At 41.6% G+C, this 21,790-nt stretch overlaps 2 protein-coding genes across 5 annotated transcripts in view; one reads left to right on the top strand and one right to left on the bottom strand.

The window, feature by feature from the left end:
- Window positions 1-586: 586 nt before the first annotated feature.
- Window positions 587-9,072, bottom strand: acot20 (acyl-CoA thioesterase 20). The gene is made up of 3 exons (XM_072697490.1): window positions 8,551-9,072; window positions 2,791-2,993; window positions 587-2,593 (listed from the first exon to the last, which is right to left on the bottom strand). The coding sequence occupies exons 1-3, from the start codon at window positions 9,059-9,061 to the stop codon at window positions 1,961-1,963; spliced, it is 1,347 nt and encodes a 448-aa protein (XP_072553591.1). The 5' UTR covers window positions 9,062-9,072; the 3' UTR covers window positions 587-1,960.
- A 9,776-nt stretch (window positions 9,073-18,848) lies between these two features.
- Window positions 18,849-21,790, top strand: part of susd6 (sushi domain containing 6) — a 28,449-nt gene continuing 25,507 nt past the window's right edge. For 2 of the 4 annotated variants that reach the window (XM_072685466.1, XM_072685475.1), the window contains exon 1: window positions 18,850-19,167. The gene's annotated coding sequence lies outside the window, so the exon portion shown is untranslated. Of the gene's footprint in view, window positions 19,168-21,790 lie in introns of all 4 variants that reach the window. The other 2 variants (XM_072685458.1, XM_072685484.1) reach the window with 2 other exon arrangements.

The raw sequence follows: 21,790 nt of genomic DNA, 5'->3' as shown, positions 1-21,790 counted from the left end.
ACAGGGTCTTTGGAACTCAGCCAAAGTGACCATTGGGTTCTTGATCACCTCTCTTACCAAAGCCTCTCTCCCCTAATTATTTAATTTGGCGGGCGTCCAGCTCTAGGAAGAGTTCTGGTTATTCCTAACTTCTTACAATTAAGAATTATGGAGGCCACTGTGCTCTTCGGAACTTTCTGTGCAGCAATGTCATTTTTTTTGCAGCCTTCTTTAGATCTGTGTCTTCTGCTCTGTTATGCACAGTCAGCTTTGAAACCTTACAGACAGGTGCGTGTTTTCCAAATCATGTCTGATCAAAGTGTAGAAACATCCAAAATATGATCAAGAGAAAGGGAGACCCCTAGAGCCAAATTTCAAATGTCATAGGAAAGAGTATAAGTACTTCTGTCCATGTAAAAAAATTGTTAGTTTACTTTCACTTTATTATGGGGTACTAAGTGTAGATTGATGAGGGAATTATTGAAATTTGTTTTATATAACATAAAAAGTGAAAGAGTTTGATGTTTCCAATGCATTGCATTTACATATATGTGTGTGCATGTTTTGATATATAAACCAGTCATATCGATTAGATTTAGAATCACTTATTTATTTTATTAAGTTTGTTTAAATTTTAATTTGCGAAATATACAAAACACAGAGGAGTGAAAATATTTCAGAAAGCATACTGATACTCAGTAATCAGAAATACAAATTACATTACATTCAGTTCTTTATCTATTTCAATAGATCTGATCTAACAATAATAACAGAATCTTTAAATCTTTATACCTTTGACTGCATTAGATTAGTATATTATTTACCATCCTACCATCCACTGTAGCCTCTGTTTACTGCCATAGCATGTCTTCGCCACCGCCTTTTGGGGCAACCCCATTCAAATCACATTTGTGTAAAAATAAGTAAACAAATACTGAAACCTTAAATTTGTTTGTTTTTTTTGGCTAATTTTAAAGCATGTGGCTGAATTTCATATATTGACAAAAAGCATTGAGCCAGAACCTTTTTATAATTAAATTTTTAATTCTTAGTCAAAGTCTTTTTTTTCTTACTGTAGTGAAACAAAACATTTAATCTGAACAGGGTGCACCCAAATCTTTTCATACATCTGTATTTACTCACTGACCAAAACATTTGTCAGTGAGTAAATACAGTGACATGTGTCAAATGTGTTTTTACACAATTTCAGTAGGTCACATCAACACCACTGCTTTCTTTCGGTTTCAACCAGATTATCTTGATGCGGACATAAACACAGGTTTTTTTTTTTTTTCAGAGAATAACAACTGACACACGAAAAACATCTGGGACTAACAAGGGGGCATGGCTAGAGAGGAGGCACAGGTGGGAACACTAATGAACAGGAGGGGCTGGAACTGACAAGACAAAAACAGAGCCATGTGGTGGAGAGCACACGGTGACACAAAACAGGGGCAGGTATGACAGGTACACTTTGCAGGTTTAGAGATGCTGACAGCATGCCATCTTGTACAGCCACTGTGTAAAATGTGCTTTTATGTTAGCCAGATTATGAGAGGTAATAGGGTGTCTGATTCTATTCAAACATGAGCATGTTAGTATGTTAAGATAAAATAATATTTCATAATCATGTCAAATAAGCCCTGTGCTGTCCAAAGTATTGTTTAAATTGACACTAAAGAAAATGAGTATTAATGTTTCTAAATCTCACAAGACTCTCACAAGACTGGTTCCTTCATCTCTTTGTCCTCATTCACTACTTTCTTTATTTCCTAGTGATCCTGTCATCTGGGATTTGGCCCAATAGTTTTTCCTTTAGAGATGAGAGTGCCTTCAATGTGATTCAGAGCTGAATAGAATACTAGACTGGTACTAGAGCTAGAGCACTAGTGATTAGAGATGGCAACAAGTGGAATTTCACAGTTTCTTTTTATTTTCATTCTCGCTCACAAGCTACGTATTTTGACTGTAGTTTTTCTTCTTATTCATCCTTCAGCTGCCTCTTTGGTTCAAGCAAAGATTTAAAAGGGCCATTATCACAATCCAGGTGCTTTTTGAAAAACTCCAGCACTCTTCTCCACGCATCAACCTGTGCGTCAGCATGGGCTTTGGGTTCTCCTCCGAAAGCAACCGCTTGACCCACTGCAGCGTGGATTCCAGACGGGTAGTGGGGCATGTAAGGGACTTCCAGAAAGTGCCCTGCTTTTGGGTAGCTCACCACTTCGTAGTTTGTCTTTCCGTGCGCCTTGAGTATGTTGGAAGCCTGTTCTGCATAATAGGCACTGTTCCAGTTCCTGTCATCTTCTGACACAACAAACAGGAAATTGCAGCTGGCGCGCTCTATGGGCATAACACTGGCATGGTTCTCCTTTAGCATGGGATCTTCAAGGGCATCTCTAATGTCCAAGACACCTGAAGGTGTAACGGTTATTCTCTCCATACTTACTGTGAGAGGTGGGAAGACAATGTCTTTGTAGTGGAGAGGAAAAATGACATTGGCAATGTTGCCGTTGATCCAGGCAGTAGCTTTCACGTTGGGCAGGAGCGAAGCCATTGACAGGGCAAGTTCTCCACTCTTTGAGATTGACACTATGCCCACTCCAGTTTTTTTCACCTGTGGGGTAAGGAACCAAAGAAAAAACATACATAATGTTCTTGACTGGTTTAGTTCAACATAAAAAGTTTATTACAGTCTCCTCAGTGCTACAACACCAGGCAATGAAATGACCATAGTGCAAGTAAATTTCTAGTGCCTTGCATGTTCTAGGAACCTGGAGGTTTGTGTCTCGCATGTAGCTTAACTCCACTGACCTGAGGTAGCTTCTGCAGGAATGTTAATGCTTCTTCAAAGTACTCCAGTTCAAGTTTTTCTATTTTTTTGGGCATGTCCTGGTAGCCGTAGAGAGCCAGGGCCAACGTCACAAATCCATTACTCGCCAGCAGAGCTGCTCGCGGCTCACACAGAATGCCTCCCAGAGTGTACAGATCTATAATTCCAGGGAATGGGCCTTCTCCTATAAAACAGAACATCTTGTGCTTAGTTTATCGTTATTGTTCAATATAACATACAAGCACTTAATGATGTCATACTCAGTTGATATAGTCTAGACAAACTCCACTGCCACTCATCCAGTGCTACTGGGTGGAGCTCCATCACTTCAGAGAACAGAACCACTGCTCCACAGCCCAGTGTTGAGGGTCTTTATACCATTTAGTATTGCAACCTTAGGCTCATGTTTGAATGAGTGCTTTTCTGTGAAGATTACGCAAGCTGTGTGCATGCAATTGAACGCCTGTTAGAAATTCACTAACTAGAATGTGATTCTTGATGCTGAAGATTTTATGTATAGTGTACTGTGTACTGAGGTTCGCTCAGTTCATTGATTTGCTGGGTTTCTGAGAAAAGAACGTCTTGGAATTTAGTGTCATCTGATTTCACAGGCCAGTTTCCTATATGAGGAACTACACAGATCTTCAGAGATATGACACTGTGAGTAAATAAACAAGTGAACCATTCCAAAATACAAGAGCAAAATGGGATTCTGTGTAATTTTATGCCAATTAAACTGAATTTCCACTATGTATTTACCTATGTGGTGTGCTGTATGACCGTACATCCCCGGCACAACTTTATCTAATATCTAATATCTTGAACTTTATATTATACTATGCTGTATTATATGTTATTGTATAACAGAAATAGAGCACTGGTGAATAAAGTTGTATCCCGAAACCGAGACGTAGAGATGGGTCTAAAGATACATAAGAGCAATTTTCTGACCCAATGTTCCCAAAATCAGGGCATCAGAAGGTCAGATCTAATACGGCTAAAATGACACTCTTTGTATTCCTTCCTGCCTGTATATCTAAAAATAACCTTGAAGGATGTGGAGCTTGTCTACACAGCATTGCTCGACCTCAGTGCCATTGGTTGATCTGTGCTTGTTGAAAGATAATGGAAAGCATTTAAGCATATTAGATCTGTCTCATATGAGCAAACAGATCTGTCCAACTTTTCCAAATAGCCGTATTTTTGATTGATTTATTTTTTTACGATACTCCTGCCTTTCCTTATTTATCGTGGTAGACAATGTCCATAGTCCTTTTCTTTCTAGCCTCTTTGCTCCATTACAATCCTTAAAGAACTAACTAACACTTGTTTTGGTCAACCACTCCAAATGAAGTGTTACATTTCTGCTCCGAGGAGAACTACAACCAAGAAGATCTATGCTTTTATATTTCTAGGGCCACTAAAGGGCCTAATTCACAAAGGCCAGACCATAGGATTCTGTAGGTACAAGTGGACCGTTAGGAGTCGTCATGGTGGTGAGGTGCTCTTTCAAGCGTTCAGGTCATGGAGACTTTAAAGTGCAGTAAGTAGATGAAACTAATGGACCCTATGTCTCATAATAGAACTGGTGAGCAAACTGATCGATCCGGGGGGGTCGATCCGTCCCTCTTCACCACTTTACTGTGCAGCACGTCTGGTTTCATTGACCAGAACAAACCCATGGGTTCAACGCCCGTGTAGCTGCCCACCATCTCATCCATAAAAAGATATTCTTGTAGATTACTAAACCGTCCAGACTACACTGTTCTTGTAGATGACTAAACCGTCCAGACTACACTGTTCTTGTAGATTACTAAACCGTCCAGACTACACTGTTCTTGTAGATTACTAAACCTTCCAGACTACACTGTTCTTGTAGATGACTAAACCGTCCAGACTACACTGTTCTTGTAGATGACTAAACCGTCCAGACTACACTGTTCTTGTAGATGACTAAACCGTCCAGACTACACTGTTCTTGTAGATGACTAAACCGTCCAGACTACACTGTTCTTGTAGATGACTAAACCGTCCAGACTACACTGTTCTTGTAGATGACTAAACCGTCCAGACTACACTGTTCTTGTAGATGACTAAACCGTCCAGACTACACTGTTCTTGTAGATGACTAAACCGTCCAGACTACACTGTTCTTGTAGATGACTAAACCGTCCATACTACACTGTTCTTGTAGATGACTAAACCGTCCATACTACACTGTTCTTGTAGATGACTAAACCGTCCATACTACACTGTTCATGTAGATGACTAAACCGTCCAGACTACACTGTTCTTGTAGATGACTAAACCGTCCATACTACACTGTTCTTGTAGATGACTAAACCGTCCAGACTACACTGTTCTTGTAGATGACTAAACCGTCCAGACTACACTGTTCTTGTAGATGACTAAACCGTCCAGACTACACTGTTCTTGTAGATGACTAAACCGTCCAGACTACACTGTTCTTGCAGATTACTTAACCGTCCAGACTACACTGTTCTTGTAGATGACTAAACCGTCCAGACTACACTGTTCTTGTAGATGACTAAACCGTCCAGACTACACTGTTCTTGTAGATGACTAAACCGTCCATACTACACTGTTCTTGTAGATGACTAAACCGTCCATACTACACTGTTCTTGTAGATTACTAAACCGTCCATACTACACTGTTCTTGTAGATTACTAAACCGTCCATACTACACTGTTCTTGTAGATTACTAAACCGTCCATACTACACTGTTCTTGTAGATTACTAAACCGTCCAGAATACACTGTTCTTGTAGATTACTAAACCGTCCAGACTACACTGTTCTTGTAGATTACTAAACCGTCCAGACTACACTGTTCTTGTAGATTACTAAACCGTCCAGACTACACTGTTCTTGTAGATGACTAAACCGTCCAGACTACACTGTTCTTGTAGATTACTAAACCGTCCAGACTACACTGTTCTTGTAGATTACTAAACCGTCCAGACTACACTGTTCTTGTAGATTACTTAACCGTCCAGACTACACTGTTCTTGTAGATTACTAAACCGTCCAGACTACACTGTTCTTGTAGATGACTAAACCGTCCATACTACACTGTTCATGTAGATGACTAAACCGTCCATACTACACTGTTCTCATAGATTTATTAAACCATCCATACTACAGTGTCCTAGATTACTGAACTTTCCATAATACATACACCTGTGGCAATAGCATTACCTGAAACACTTTTGTCCATGTATTGTATCATAAGGATTGGTAGACCACTTTAAACTAATTTTGGTCAATCTTTAAAAATATGATGCAACATCCTTGAACTTGGCCCTTCACCCTCTGTGCTCCCTGGGCACAGCCGGCTGCCCACCGCACTGGGCACATGTGCTCACTGTGTGTGTTTCACTGGTGTGTGTGTGTGTGTGTTCACTGCACGGATGGGATAAAAGCGGAAGCCAAATTCCATCTGCGTCCATCACAAATGGTCAACGTGGTTGTTTAATGTTTCAATGTTCAAAAATGAAGACAGTGACAAACCGTTGTAGTATGTAAAGAAAGCCACTACTGCTGACAGAGCCCTAAAGAGGGACGAAAGCCCATCTCCACTAATCAGTAGAGGAACTCTTCACAGCTTCCGCCTAAGCAGTCTAGGTTAAGTGAGCTCTTCAGTTAATCCTCAGATGCAGAGAAGCAGTCATCAGCACCACTACAAAACTGACAAAAGAATATGCTCAGATTTCTCAGCACTCTTGACCAGTTCAGACAGGAATGAGATTAAAAAAATGTGATAAGTCTGCTTTTCCAACCATGTGCATTCATGTGCCCATCAAAGGTAAAGGTGCACATATTTGTCACTGTACAGTGTACACAATGTTTCCTTTGCATTTAACCCATCTGTGGTAGTGAATACACACACACACACACACACACACACACACACATTAGTGAACTAGGGGCAGTGAGTACACACACACCCAGAGCGGTGGGCAGCCAACTCCAGTGCCCAGGGAGCAGAGAATGTAAAGGGTTCAAGGGCCCAACAGTGGCAGCTTGCTGAGCCCAGGAATCGAACCCACAACCATGTCATCGATAGCCTGGCGCTTTAACCGCTGAGCCACCACTGCCCAATCAACAATTAATCAAGACATTTTTATTAAACATGAAATATTCTACAAATAAAACGCTACATGACTCTGACTCTCTCTTCCCCCTAGACTGAGTCTACACATATTTTAATATTTTAAAAACATCCCTTTTTCTCTGTGTTTTGGCCTCCGGTCAACACAAACACCGTCTTTTAGGTGACAAACCTTTTTGAAAGCGTTCTTCAAAGTGGAGAGTTTTCAGTGTTTTTGAGTGGATTGGCAAAAGCAGCCTGCTACAAATGCTGACATAACATGCTCATATTTGGAGAAAAAAAAACTGCCTGATGAGAAGTGTATGAGTGATTCAGAGACAGCACATCACTATATGGTACATCTTTTGAGTCTGTGTGTGGAATCAAGTTCTGGAGACCTGCTGTTTGAACAACACAGTGAGAAATGTTTGTTGGAAAACACGTTTTAGCTTTGCGTTGTATTTAGGTCTATTTTGGCTGCTACCCTTGCTTCTTGAGGAATTTGGCAGCCAACTTTGCAGGGCTGGCATGCTCATATGAGTGTTTTAGGGCTGTTTTTCCTTTCTTGTGTGGAATGAGAGATTTTCAGAAAAGTTGCTGGAGATGTGGGGAAAAAAGTACGTTCTCAAAAATATCCCCTGCCCGTAATTATACCTGGTCTGCACTAAAGTCATTTTCCTACATGAGTATATTCTCAGCTAGCTTTATTCAATTATATCTTTTTCCCCCACAGGTACCTCTTCGGCAGGCTCCCCCTCTCTCTAAGCCTACCATGGGCCCCTCTATTCTAGCTCAATTCCCCCCCCCATGTATCACTTTGAACATGTGGAATACATTTTAAATATTGACTGACATTTCCTTCTCCTGTAAAGCTATGTGTCCCGTAAAGCCTTTGACATCAGCATAATAGGTCAATTTGCCTTACTAAACACTCATAGGAACAATATATAGCCCCTCTTACTGAACTGCCAGGGACGACGTCTCTGCAGATATAATTATACACAAAGGTTTGTAGCAGAACCAGCTTGGAGTTTCCGATGCGAGAATTTAACAGCTCCACGGCCCAGAACTTGGAGGCTTTTTAAACCCTCTAGCCAACACTTGACACTGAGCATGGAGAGTTTAGGCTCCAGTGGCTCTCATATGCGTTTTAATAGATTATGTGAGCAAGTCAGAAAGGGGTGCACCTTACATTAGCTGAATGATCTAATCACAACAGGTGTCTTTAGAAACACATGACTGACTCTGTCCCAGTGTCAGATGACTGACATTGTCCCAATGTTTTTTTTTAACCTGAGGTCAAGAAATCAAAAGAAATCAGTATTAAGCCAATTCACCTCAAATCACCAGTTATCAACAGTTTCTGAGATACAGAGCCTTTAAATATCAGTGTTATACTTGATCGAATGCTTGTGAATATCATGCATATGTCTGAGCTAGACAATGTCCTTCCCTGGACATTTTAGGATTCTCCTGCTCCTAACACAGCTCCAGAAGAGCAGGTGTCAGTAATGTAATCACAAGAGGTGTCTTTAGATCCCAGTGTCAGGACTGAACTGCTGCTACTGTGCATTGAACGGAAACACTGCAACCAGAGTAAAACTCCAGGCTAACCTGGGGAGCAAACTGACCAGGCGGTATGAAGAGGGTCCCCCGTATTCTGCCATCGCTTACAGGAACTCTTCTCACACCATGGCTGGCAAAGTGCCTTTCATTGGTCTCCTTAGCGAGGGTCTCCCCCCCACTGCAAGCCTCTATGTGGACGTGCAGGGGGGTCGATCCGTCCCTCTTCACCACTTTACTGTGCGGCACATCTGGTTTCATTGACCAGAACAAACCCATGGGTTCAACGCCCGTGTAGCTGCCCACCAAAGAGGAGTGACGGCTCAGGTCAACTTCCCCGCTCCCGTCCGCCTGGTACGTGGCTGCAGCTTTGAAAACAACCCCTTTATCGTCCTTAAGGTGTGAGCGCATCTCCACATGCTGCCGGGGGGTCAGTCCGCTCACTTTGATCTGAACAGGATCCTCATAGGAGCAGCTGGTGCTCGGTAAAATGCGCAGACGCACTCCGGAGTCGGAATAGGTCTTAATAAGCGCATTTCTCTGCATGACTTTGCTGAAGCGACGCAGGAGCAACGCCATGTTTCCGCGGTTACTATTGCTAGACTGCCGGGTTGCCAGATTCCTCCGCATAAATCCCCCTCTGCAGCAACGTGACCTTTGGCACACATAAACGGAGCATGGCAATACATAGAGCGTGTGTGACCGAGAATGTGTATTATCATGTTTTCTCATTTTATATAAATGTCTATTATATTATGTTTCCTATATTATATACGCAGTGGTGGCTCACCGCCTAGAGCTCCAGGCTATTGATTGCCTCTGTTGGGCCCTTGAGCAAGGCCCTTCACCCTTTCTGCTCTTGGCTGAACTTGTATTTTTGGGAATTAGGCTGATCAAGTGTGTCTGTGTGTAAGAGTTTAGCTGTGCTGGCTTGTCTACATTTATGTAGTCCTTCATGTTGCTGTCTCTTTAACCTTACCTCATCGCTTTCACCTTTCACTTATTAAACTTCACCCGGTCTTGGAAGGCACCCAGAGTCACGAGCAATAACAGGAGACCGGTGCTGTGTGATCATTATCCAGTTAAAGTATCCTGTAGCACTCATGTCTTGGGCAGAGCAGATATTATGATGTGTATGTGCTCCTGGAGCTCTACATACCTGTTCTACATAATAGAATACATAATATTTCATATGACATTTTATTTGACAGGAACCGGAAAATGTAACACTCTAAATAACTAACAGCAGCTAGAAGCAGGTGTTGGGTTTGATGTGCAGATACTGGGTATTTAATCTTCTTCTTCTTATTATTATTATTTTTATTATTATTATGCTGATGGTGTAATAGCCAATACTGCAAAGAGCTGGTTGCTGTAAGCATTCAGTTCAGAAGCTAGCTACATAAACTGAAGCTTATTCAGCAGCAGAATAGTTGCCTAAGTATATTCACAGATGTACATTCTGTGAATATTTTTTTTTATTGTTTTTCAAAAATAAGACATAGAATAAACAAACACATTGACACACCACAATGAGGCTGAGAGAAAAAAAAAAGTAAAGTATATAAATAAATATGAATACATTAAATAAGATACAGTTTACAGATGTGCATTTTGGACAGTTTATCTGTGTTATTATCAGAAATACTGAGGCTACAGAAATGAGGAGTTTCTCCCAATATGGCAGCATTAACTGTGAACTGCTGCCCTCTAGTGCTTAGAGCGCCATTATGACTCCAACTGAGGAAAAAACTAGACGACTTTTCTATGGTGTGACTAATTGAAAACACTGAACGTTCAAACCCCTCAAAATCTCTTTAGCTACATGAGAAACAATAAACTCACCTCAGGATGTTTGATATGAGTGTACTGAGGGAATATGGTATTTAATTAATACTGATTAATACTGTGTTACTGGACGTATACTGGCTATACTGGTTGTGGCTGTTTGTTATTGCATGCTACTGAACTCGTGTAATCTTACTATGTCATGTTAATAACAGCATCTGCCAAATGCCATGAATGTGAAGTCTGAGTATTGAATCAGTAATTCAGTATGACCATGTGCTATTGTTTACGTTATGCTATACTGTATTATGCTGCTATGCTATATTGCATTTCACCATGTTATGAAATGCTACGCTACGCTGTGCTATATTATGCTATGTTGTGCTATCTTATGCAATACTATGCTACACTACAATATGCTAGACTTCATATGTTATGCAGTGCTACGCTATGTTATGCTAGGCTGTGTAGTATGCTATGTTATGCAGTGCTACGCTATGTTATGCTAGGCTGTGTATTATGCTATGTTATGCTGTGCTACACTATGTTATGCTAGGCTATGTAGTATGCTATGTTATGCTAGGCTGTGTAGTATGCTATGTTATGCTAGGCTGTGTCGTATGCTATGTTATGCTGTGCTACACTATGTTATGCTAGGCTGTGTAGTATGCTATGTTATGCTAGGCTGTGTAGTATGCTATGTTATGCTGTGCTACACTATGTTATGCTAGGCTGTGTAGTATGCTATGTTATGCTAGGCTGTGTAGTATGCTATGTTATGCTGTGCTACGCTATGTTATGCTAGGCTGTGTAGTATGCTATGTTATGCAGTGCTACGCTATGTTATGCTAGGCTGTGTAGTATGCTATGTTATGCTGTGCTACACTATGTTATGCTAGGCTGTGTAGTATGCTATGTTATGCTAGGCTGTGTGTTATGCTATGTTATGTGTGCTACACTATGTTATGCTAGGCTGTGTAGTATGCTATGTTATGCAGTGCTACGCTATGTTATGCTAGGCTGTGTAGTATGCTATGTTATGCTAGGCTGTGTAGTATGCTATGTTATGCTAGGCTGTGTAGTATGCTATGTTATGCTGTGCTACACTATGTTATGCTAGGCTGTGTAGTATGCTATGTTATGCTAGGCTGTGTGTTATGCTATGTTATGTGTGCTACACTATGTTATGCTAGGCTGTGTAGTATGCTATGTTATGCTGTGCTACACTATGTTATGCTAGGCTGTGTGTTATGCTATGTTATGCAGTGCTACGCTATGTTATGCTAGGCTGTGTAGTATGCTATGTTATGCAGTGCTACACTATGTTATGCTAGGCTGTGTATTATGCTATGTTATGTGTGCTACACTATGTTATGCTAGGCTGTGTAGTATGCTATGTTATGCTAGGCTGTGTAGTATGCTATGTTATGCTAGGCTGTGTCGTATGCTATGTTATGCTGTGCTACACTATGTTATGCTAGGCTGTGTAGTATGCTATGTTATGCTAGGCTGTGTAGTATGCTATGTTATGCTGTGCTACACTATGTTATGCTAGGCTGTGTAGTATGCTATGTTATGCTAGGCTGTGTAGTATGCTATGTTATGCTGTGCTACGCTATGTTATGCTAGGCTGTGTAGTATGCTATGTTATGCAGTGCTACGCTATGTTATGCTAGGCTGTGTAGTATGCTATGTTATGCTGTGCTACACTATGTTATGCTAGGCTGTGTAGTATGCTATGTTATGCTAGGCTGTGTGTTATGCTATGTTATGTGTGCTACACTATGTTATGCTAGGCTGTGTAGTATGCTATGTTATGCAGTGCTACGCTATGTTATGCTAGGCTGTGTAGTATGCTATGTTATGCTAGGCTGTGTAGTATGCTATGTTATGCTAGGCTGTGTAGTATGCTATGTTATGCTGTGCTACACTATGTTATGCTAGGCTGTGTAGTATGCTATGTTATGCTAGGCTGTGTGTTATGCTATGTTATGTGTGCTACACTATGTTATGCTAGGCTGTGTAGTATGCTATGTTATGCTGTGCTACACTATGTTATGCTAGGCTGTGTGTTATGCTATGTTATGCAGTGCTACGCTATGTTATGCTAGGCTGTGTAGTATGCTATGTTATGCAGTGCTACACTATGTTATGCTAGGCTGTGTATTATGCTATGTTATGTGTGCTACACTATGTTATGCTAGGCTGTGTAGTATGCTATGTTATGCAGTGCTACGCTATGTTATGCTAGGCTGTGTAGTATGCTATGTTATGCAGTGCTACACTATGTTATGCTAGGCTGTGTAGTATGCTATGTTATGCAGTGCTACGCTATGTTATGCTAGGCTGTGTAGTATGCTATGTTATGCAGTGCTACGCTATGTTATGCTAGGCTGTGTGTTATGCTATGTTATGCTAGGCTGTGTGTTATGCTATGTTATGCAGTGCTACACTATGTTATGCTAGGCTGTGTAGTATGCTATGTTATGCAGTGCTACGCTATGTTATGCTAGGCTGTGTGTTATGCTATGTTATGCTGTGCTACGCTATGTTATGCTAGGCTGTGTATTATGCTATGTTATGCAGTGCTACACTATGTTATGCTAGGCTGTGTATTATGCTATGTTATGCTGTGCTACGCTATGTTATGCTAGGCTGTGTATTATGCTATGTTATGCAGTGCTACACTATGTTATGCTAGGCTGTGTAGTATGCTATGTTATGCTGTGCTACACTATGTTATGCTAGGCTGTGTAGTATGCTATGTTATGCTAGGCTGTGTGTTATGCTATGTTATGCTAGGCTGTGTATTATGCTATGTTATGCAGTGCTACACTATGTTATGCTAGGCTGTGTATTATGCTATGTTATGCTGTGCTACGCTATGTTATGCTAGGCTGTGTATTATGCTATGTTATGCAGTGCTACACTATGTTATGCTAGGCTGTGTAGTATGCTATGTTATGCTGTGCTACGCTATGTTATGCTAGGCTGTGTGTTATGCTATGTTATGCTAGGCTGTGTGTTATGCTATGTTATGCTAGGCTGTGTATTATGCTATGTAATGCAGTGCTACACTATGTTATGCTAGGCTGTGTGTTATGCTATGTTATGCAGTGCTACACTATGTTATGCTAGGCTGTGTAGTATGCTATGTTATGCTAGGCTGTGTGTTATGCTATGTTATGCTAGGCTGTGTAGTATGCTATGTTATGCTGTGCTACACTATGTTATGCTATGCAGTGCTACGCTATGTTATGCTAGGCTGTGTAGTATGCTATGTTATGCAGTGCTATGCTATGTTATGCTAGGCTGTGTGTTATGCTATGTTATGCTAGGCTACGCTATGTTATGCTATGTTATGTTATGCAGTGCTACGCTATGTTATGCTAGGCTGTGTAGTATGCTATGTTATGCAGTGCTATGCTATGTTATGCTAGGCTGTGTGTTATGCTATGTTATGCTAGGCTACGCTATGTTATGCTAGGCTGTGTGTTATGCTATGTTATGCTGTGCTACACTATGTTATGCTGTGCTATGCTATGTTATGCTAGGCTGTGTAGTATGCTATGTTATGCAGTGCTACGCTATGTTATGCTAGGCTGTGTAGTATGCTATGTTATGCAGTGCTACGCTGTTATGCTAGGCTGTGTGTTATGCTATGTTATGCTGTGCTACGCTATGTTATGCTAGGCTGTGTAGTATGTTATGTTATGCTGTGCTACGCTATGTTATGCTAGGCTGTGTAGTATGCTATGTTATGCAGTGCTACGCTATGTTATGCTAGGCTGTGTAGTATGCTATGTTATGCAGTGCTATGCTATGTTATGCTAGGCTGTGTGTTATGCTATGTTATGCTAGGCTATGCTATGTTATGCTAGGCTGTGTGTTATGCTATGTTATGCTGTGCTACGCTATGTTATGCTAGGCTGTGTAGTATGCTATGTTATGCTGTGCTACGCTATGTTATGCTAGGCTGTGTAGTATGCTATGTTATGCTGTGCTACACTATGTTATGCTAGGCTGTGTAGTATGCTATGTTATGCTGTGCTACGCTATGTTATGCTAGGCTGTGTAGTATGCTATGTTATGCTGTGCTACGCTATGTTATGCTAGGCTGTGTAGTATGCTATGTTATGCTAGGCTGTGTAGTATGCTATGTTATGCTAGGCTGTGTCGTATGCTATGTTATGCTGTGTTACACTATGTTATGCTAGGCTGTGTAGTATGCTATGTTATGTTGTGCTGCGCTATGTTATGCTAGGCTATGTAGTATGCTATGTTATGCTAGGCTGTGTGTTATGCTATGTTATGCTACGGTATGTTATATTAGGCTGTGTATTATGTTATGTAAGGCTGTGCTACGCTATGTTATGCTAGGCTGTGTAGTATGCTATGTTATGCTAGGCTGTGTCGTATGCTATGTTATGCTGTGCTACACTATGTTATGCTAGGCTGTGTAGTATGCTATGTTATGCTGTGCTACGCTATGTTATGCTAGGCTGTGTAGTATGCTATGTTATGCTGTGCTACGCTATGTTATGCTAGGCTGTGTAGTATGCTATGTTATGCTAGGCTGTGTAGTATGCTATGTTATGCTAGGCTGTGTCGTATGCTATGTTATGCTGTGCTACACTATGTTATGCTAGGCTGTGTAGTATGCTATGTTATGTTGTGCTGCGCTATGTTATGCTAGGCTATGTAGTATGCTATGTTATGCTAGGCTGTGTGTTATGCTATGTTATGCTACGGTATGTTATATTAGGCTGTGTATTATGTTATGTAATGCTGTGCTACACTATGTTATGCTAGGCTGTGTAGTATGCTATGTTATGCTGTGCTATGCTATGTTATGCTGTGCTACGCTATGTTATGCTAGGCTGTGTAGTATGCTATGTTATGCTGTGCTACGCTATGTTATGCTAGGCTGTGTAGTATGCTATGTTATGCAGTGCTACACTATGTTATGCTAGGCTGTGTGTTATGCTATGTTATGCTGTGCTACGCTATGTTATGCTAGGCTGTGTGTTATGCTATGTTATGCTGTGCTACGCTATGTTATGCTAGGCTGTGTAGTATGCTATGTTATGCTAGGCTGTGTGTTATGCTATGGTATGTTATATTAGGCTGTGGATTATGTTACGTAATGCTGTGCTACACTATGTTATGCTAGGCTGTGTAGTATGCTATGTTATGCTGTGCTATGCTATGTTATGCTGTGCTACGCTATGTTATGCTAGGCTGTGTAGTATGCTATGTTATGCTAGGCTGTGTGTTATGCTATGTTATGCTGTGCCACGCTATGTTATGCTAGGCTGTGTAGTATGCTATGTTATGCTGTGCTACGCTATGTTATGCTAGGCTGTGTAGTATGCTATGTTATGCTGTGCCACGCTATGTTATGCTAGGCTGTGTATTATGCTATGTTATGCTGTGCTATGCTATGTTATGCTAGGCTGTGTAGTATGCTATGTTATGCAGTGCTACACTATGTTATGCTAGGCTGTGTAGTATGCTATGTTATGCTGTGCTACGCTATGTTATGCTAGGCTGTGTAGTATGCTATGTTATGCTGTGCTATGCTATGTTATGCTAGGCTGTGTAGTATGCTATGTTATGCAGTGCTACACTATGTTATGCTAGGCTGTGTAGTATGCTATGTTATGCTGTGCTACGCTATGTTATGCTAGGCTGTGTAGTATGCTATGTTATGCTGTGCTACGCTATGTTATGCTAGGCTGTGTGTTATGCTATGTTATGCAGTGCTACACTAAGTTATGCTAGGCTGTGTAGTATGCTATGTTATGCAGTGCTACGCTATGTTATGCTAGGCTGTGTAGTATGCTATGTTATGCAGTGCTACTCTATGTTATGCTAGGCTGTGTAGTATGCTATGTTATGCAGTGCTACGCTATGTTATGCTAGGCTGTGTAGTATGCTATGTTATGCTGTGCTACACTATGTTATGCTAGGCTGTGTGTTATGCTATGTTATGCAGTGCTACACTATGTTATGGTAGGCTGTGTAGTATGCTATGTTATGCAGTGCTACACTATGTTATGCTAGGCTGTGTGTTATGCTATGTTATGCTGTGCTACGCTATGTTATGCTAGGCTGTGTGTTATGCTATGTTATGCAGTGCTACGCTATGTTATGCTAGGCTGTGTAGTATGCTATGTTATGCAGTGCTACTCTATGTTATGCTAGGCTGTGTAGTATGCTATGTTATGCAGTGCTACGCTATGTTATGCTAGGCTGTGTAGTATGCTATGTTATGCTGTGCTACACTATGTTATGCTAGGCTGTGTGTTATGCTATGTTATGCAGTGCTACACTATGTTATGCTAGGCTGTGTAGTATGCTATGTTATGCAGTGCTACACTATGTTATGCTAGGCTGTGTGTTATGCTATGTTATGCTGTGCTACGCTATGTTATGCTAGGCTGTGTGTTATGCTATGTTATGCAGTGCTACGCTATGTTATGCTAGGCTGTGTATTATGCTATGTTATGCAGTGCTACACTATGTTATGCTAGGCTGTGTAGTATGCTATGTTATGCAGTGCTACACTATGTTATGCTAGGCTGTGTGTTATGCTATGTTATGCTGTGCTACGCTATGTTATGCTAGGCTGTGTGTTATTCTATGTTATGCAGTGCTACGCTATGTTATGCTAGGCTGTGTAGTATGCTATGTTATGCAGTGCTACACTATGTTATGCTAGGCTGTGTGTTATGCTATGTTATGCTGTGCTACGCTATGTTATGCTAGGCTGTGTGTTATGCTATGTTATGCTGTGCTACGCTATGTTATGCTAGGCTGTGTGTTATGCTATGTTATGCAGTGCTACACTATGTTATGCTAGGCTGTGTGTTATGCTATGTTATGCAGTGCTACACTATGTTATGCTAGGCTGTGTGTTATGCTATGTTATGCTGTGCTACGCTATGTTATGCTAGGCTGTGTGTTATGCTATGTTATGCAGTGCTACACTATGTTATGCTAGGCTGTGTAGTATGCTATGTTATGCAGTGCTACACTATGTTATGCTAGGCTGTGTAGTATGCTATGTTATGCTGTGCTACGCTATGTTATGCTAGGCTGTGTAGTATGCTATGTTATGCAGTGCTACGCTATGTTATGCTAGGCTGTGTAGTATGCTATGTTATGCAGTGCTACACTATGTTATGCTAGGCTGTGTGTTATGCTATGTTATGCTGTGCTACACTATGTTATGCTAGGCTGTGTAGTATGCTATGTTATGCAGTGCTACACTATGTTATGCTAGGCTGTGTAGTATGCTATGTTATGCAGTGCTACACTATGTTATGCTAGGCTGTGTAGTATGTTATGCAGTGCTACACTATGTTATGCTAGGCTGTGTAGTATGCTATGTTATGCAGTGCTACACTATGTTATGCTAGGCTGTGTAGTATGCTATGTTATGCAGTGCTACACTATGTTATGCTAGGCTGTGTAGTATGCTATGTTATGCTGTGCTATGCTATGTTATGCTAGGCTGTGTAGTATGCTATGTTATGCAGTGCTACACTATGTTATGCTAGGCTGTGTAGTATGCTATGTTATGCAGTGCTACACTATGTTATGCTAGGCTGTGTGTTATGCTATGTTATGCAGTGCTACACTATGTTATGCTAGGCTGTGTAGTATGCTATGTTATGCAGTGCTACACTATGTTATGCTAGGCTGTGTAGTATGCTATGTTATGCAGTGCTACACTATGTTATGCTAGGCTGTGTATTATGCTGTTTTAATCTATGATTGTTTTGGTATGCAATACTGTATTATGCTGTTATGATGTTATGCAACGGTGTTATGCTTTGCTGTAATATGCTACTATGCTGTATTATATTATGCTATATGATGATGTTGTGATGTTATTCTATGCTGTTTAAGGATCTTATGTTATGCTGTGTTGTGTATTTTATAGTATGCTATGCTATACTGTTATGTAGGTAGACTATATTGTAATATGTTTTTTTTATTATTATTATTTATGTTATGGCCGGTATACTTAGTACTGATTTTATTGATCTATTTTGTATGTTACTGTACGTGTACTGACTTGTCTTTGGTTACTGAACGTATAATGAATGTTGCTGGAACGCTGTGTTTGAGCACTCATCGGAAGGCTTCATTTCCCAGATGGTTACAACTTCACTCCAGTCGGATGATGGTCGGAGGCTCCGGCCCACTATAGGCATGGAGATCCGTAAGATATCACAAAACAGCGACACTGAGCCGTCCACAAACACTGAGAAATATCAAACTAAATCAAATAAGATATGCATAGATCATCTAGAACCCCGAGTTTCCCACTTTTGTAAATACGACTTCACTGGCTGTTCGAGTGCCAGTTACACGCGGTACACACAGTATGTCCCAGTTCCCGACACCACTCGATCGCAGCGTAAGTGTTGCCGGATCGCACTAACCCGTACTTTGTTACAGTACATACCGAGTACGTTACTGTATGTCTGTAGCTTTAAGTGTAGCCCTGGCCGTGCCCCCCTCTGCTCTCGGGCTTTGCATTGTCCTTGGTAGCTGGGCTCCTCCGCTCGCCTTTCAGCTGATGATGGAAAACAAAAACACGCGTTCTGCGCAGCGCAGCGCGTGGCTCCGCCCTGTTCCTATGGAGATGGAGTGAGAGCGAGGCAGCTGGTGGACAGAGCCGAGCACAGCAGAGCCGAGAGCCGAGAGGAGCTGCTGCCGTTCAGCGCCGACTGTTCCGGCCAGCTGGGATCGGATGATAAAACCGAGAGGAAATCTACACAACCTGTCTTTACGAAACCAACATTATACACAGCCACTGAACTTTTATCCGGTCGAACTGCTCCATGCCCCGATAGTGAGTCGGGCGAGGACGGCTTTCACTGGTAAGGGGTTTAATCGTCTGCTGTTCCGGCTCGGCGGCGACGGGCTAACTCTGCTAAGCTAGCTAACAATTGTTTGGGTATGTTGTTCTTTTTAGATAGTTAGCCAACAAGCTAAACAGCTAGCCATATGGGCTCAAAAACAAGAAACAGCTTAACTAGCGATAGCTAACACATGGGTCTACTCTACTTACTATCTAGCTACATAGATATCTATCTACAGACTGCCCGAATACTCGCTAGCTATAGCCATACACTCTGTGAAAAATGCAGCCTGACTTTGTTTTGCTAGCGATTAACTTCAGTCGGATGTTTAGCCGACCGGTGCTGCGTTTAGCAGATGTTAAAACGAACCGTGCCAGTTTCCAGAGAGGCTGGCTGACATTAGCTGGCTAGCTAGGTAGCTATTGTTCATAGGGTAGCTAGCTATAGCTAACCTAGCTAGGTTAGTCAGAACGAAGTCGGTCAGACAAGCCAGCCAGCCAGCTAACCTGTGTCTGTACCGAACAGGCAGGCTGTTAAAGTTAAACGTAGCTAGGTTAGCTAGCTAGTTAGCTACCCAGCACCGGCCTAAACCTCGGTCTGCACGCCTGTCCTCGCTCTTTTCCTACAGATGAATGCTACTTAATGCGTATCTAACAAAAAGCCTCACATAGTGCACGGTGGTCTTTGTTGACTTTGGACCTTGTCGTGGGTCCAGGAGAGTGTTTGGTTTTAGGACCAGCCCCACTTGTGGTCTCTGTTTTGAACCAGAGGGGAGATTTAAAAAGTGGCCCGTGTTTAAGTGTGAGCGGTCCTCTCGCCTGTCAGAGGAAAGCGAGTGAACGCATTGTCCTCTTATCCCCCCGCGACAGGCTTTCTGTTTATAACGGGCAGTGTGTCGGGTTGTCCTCGGACCGATCGCAGTGTGAATGGTGTGTAAAGTGACTTTTACAGCAGGATACAGCGAGCCTGCCTTTGTCTGTCTGTCTGTCTCTCTCTCTCTCTCTCTCGCTCGCTCGCTCTAATAGGGTTTGCACATGTCGGCGCACGTGTGACTAAAACTGGGCTCAAGCTCAGCTGCCTTCACACGGGTCTGGCTTAGACATGTCGGGGATGTCGGAATCGGTTTAAAATGAGGATGAGCGCTGGACAGATGATTAGACTTGACGGGCACTGTAAGGCGATGACGTATTTCTGGCACTCCGGAAGATCAGACTGCTTAGGCTGCTGTGCTGAATGTACTTCATCTGCTTGCTTCACGTCCAGCCCTGCAATTGTCTGTAATGCTGATCTAGATCATTATCTACATATATGTGTGTGTGTGTGTGTGTGTGTGTGTGTTTGCATGGACAGGATCAGATAATGGAATCGTCTCAGAGGTGCATGTTTTTAGTACACAGCTCTTGAGGGGGTTGAATTTTGAGGTAAGCCATGAGGACACTTTGGCATAATACTAGTGATGCACAGATATGGGGGTACAGAGGGATTTTCAATATGTGATATGTGAGACATATCTGTCTCTGCTGCTGCACACACTTATAGATAGTAGAACTTGGCACTAAATCTGAATGAGATTAAAGAAATGTAATATTTATGAATGGAGTTGGAGTTGGGCTTTGTTTATGCATTACCATCACCTTAGCATGTACCTTGCTGATCTAAGGGAATGCAGTATGTCATTGGGGTTATCGTGAGAATTTATGCCCAACATTGTTGTATAACATCACTGAGGTAAGGCGGTGAATACCGGTCTGATTTGGGCCGAAGACAATACAAGAAAGTGTTTGATTTCCTCCAAGATCGCTGTAGGCTGGGTTATTTCTGCAGTTCGGTTTACAGTGGGTAGAAGCTGCTGTTTACCAACACGTATTGTGTAGTGTAATATAATTCTAATTCTATTACAGCATCTCATTGTGTAAAACTAATCCTGCCCGACTTGCCCTTAAGCTTGGGGGAGTGTCTGGTTCAGCACACATAGCTTGGTACATAGGGGATACTGCATGAATGAGATTTCTCAGTAGGTAGGATAACTTAAGACAGAAATTAGGTTTATCCACTAGGTATGTTCTGTAGCTCACTTCCCATGGGGGTGGATCTATAATGCTTTGGGATTGTGTGGCAGCTAGTAGCATTGGCAATATTCCACAAAATACCCCTAATTCCACCATTTACTACCGGACAAGACATAAACTGCAGTCTTCTGACGTGAACATAAATAAAATGTGTGAATAAACATTACATTAGCCATGCATGCAGACTTTTAGCTGCTACAAAAACTGTTTGCAAGCTGTGATTTCTGCCAAAGGGAGTGTTACCAAGCCCTGAATTTGTAAGGTGCCCAAACTTACCTAAGCCACATTGATGATTCAGATATATATTTTATTATTATTTAAAAGACGAACTAGCTATGCATTATGACTTATGGGAAAATATTGTTTTGTGTTTGATTAGCTTGATTTAACGATTTGTGGTCTGATTGTCTTTGGTATTGTGAAATGAAAACGATCCCGGTTCGCTTTGGGTTTTGCTTTATGGTTATTACACTTCAAGGCTTACTGTAGAAACACAATTGGCACAGAGGGCATGTACATGTATTTGTCTTAAAGACGCTTTGCAAAAACAGCCTGGCTGGCCTTCCCATGAG

This window comes from Salminus brasiliensis, chromosome 1 (assembly GCF_030463535.1).
Source record: "Salminus brasiliensis chromosome 1, fSalBra1.hap2, whole genome shotgun sequence".
Classification (NCBI taxonomy): domain Eukaryota; kingdom Metazoa; phylum Chordata; class Actinopteri; order Characiformes; family Bryconidae; genus Salminus; species Salminus brasiliensis.
Note: the sequence above shows the minus strand (reverse complement) of the source record. Positions and strands in the feature narration are given on the sequence as shown.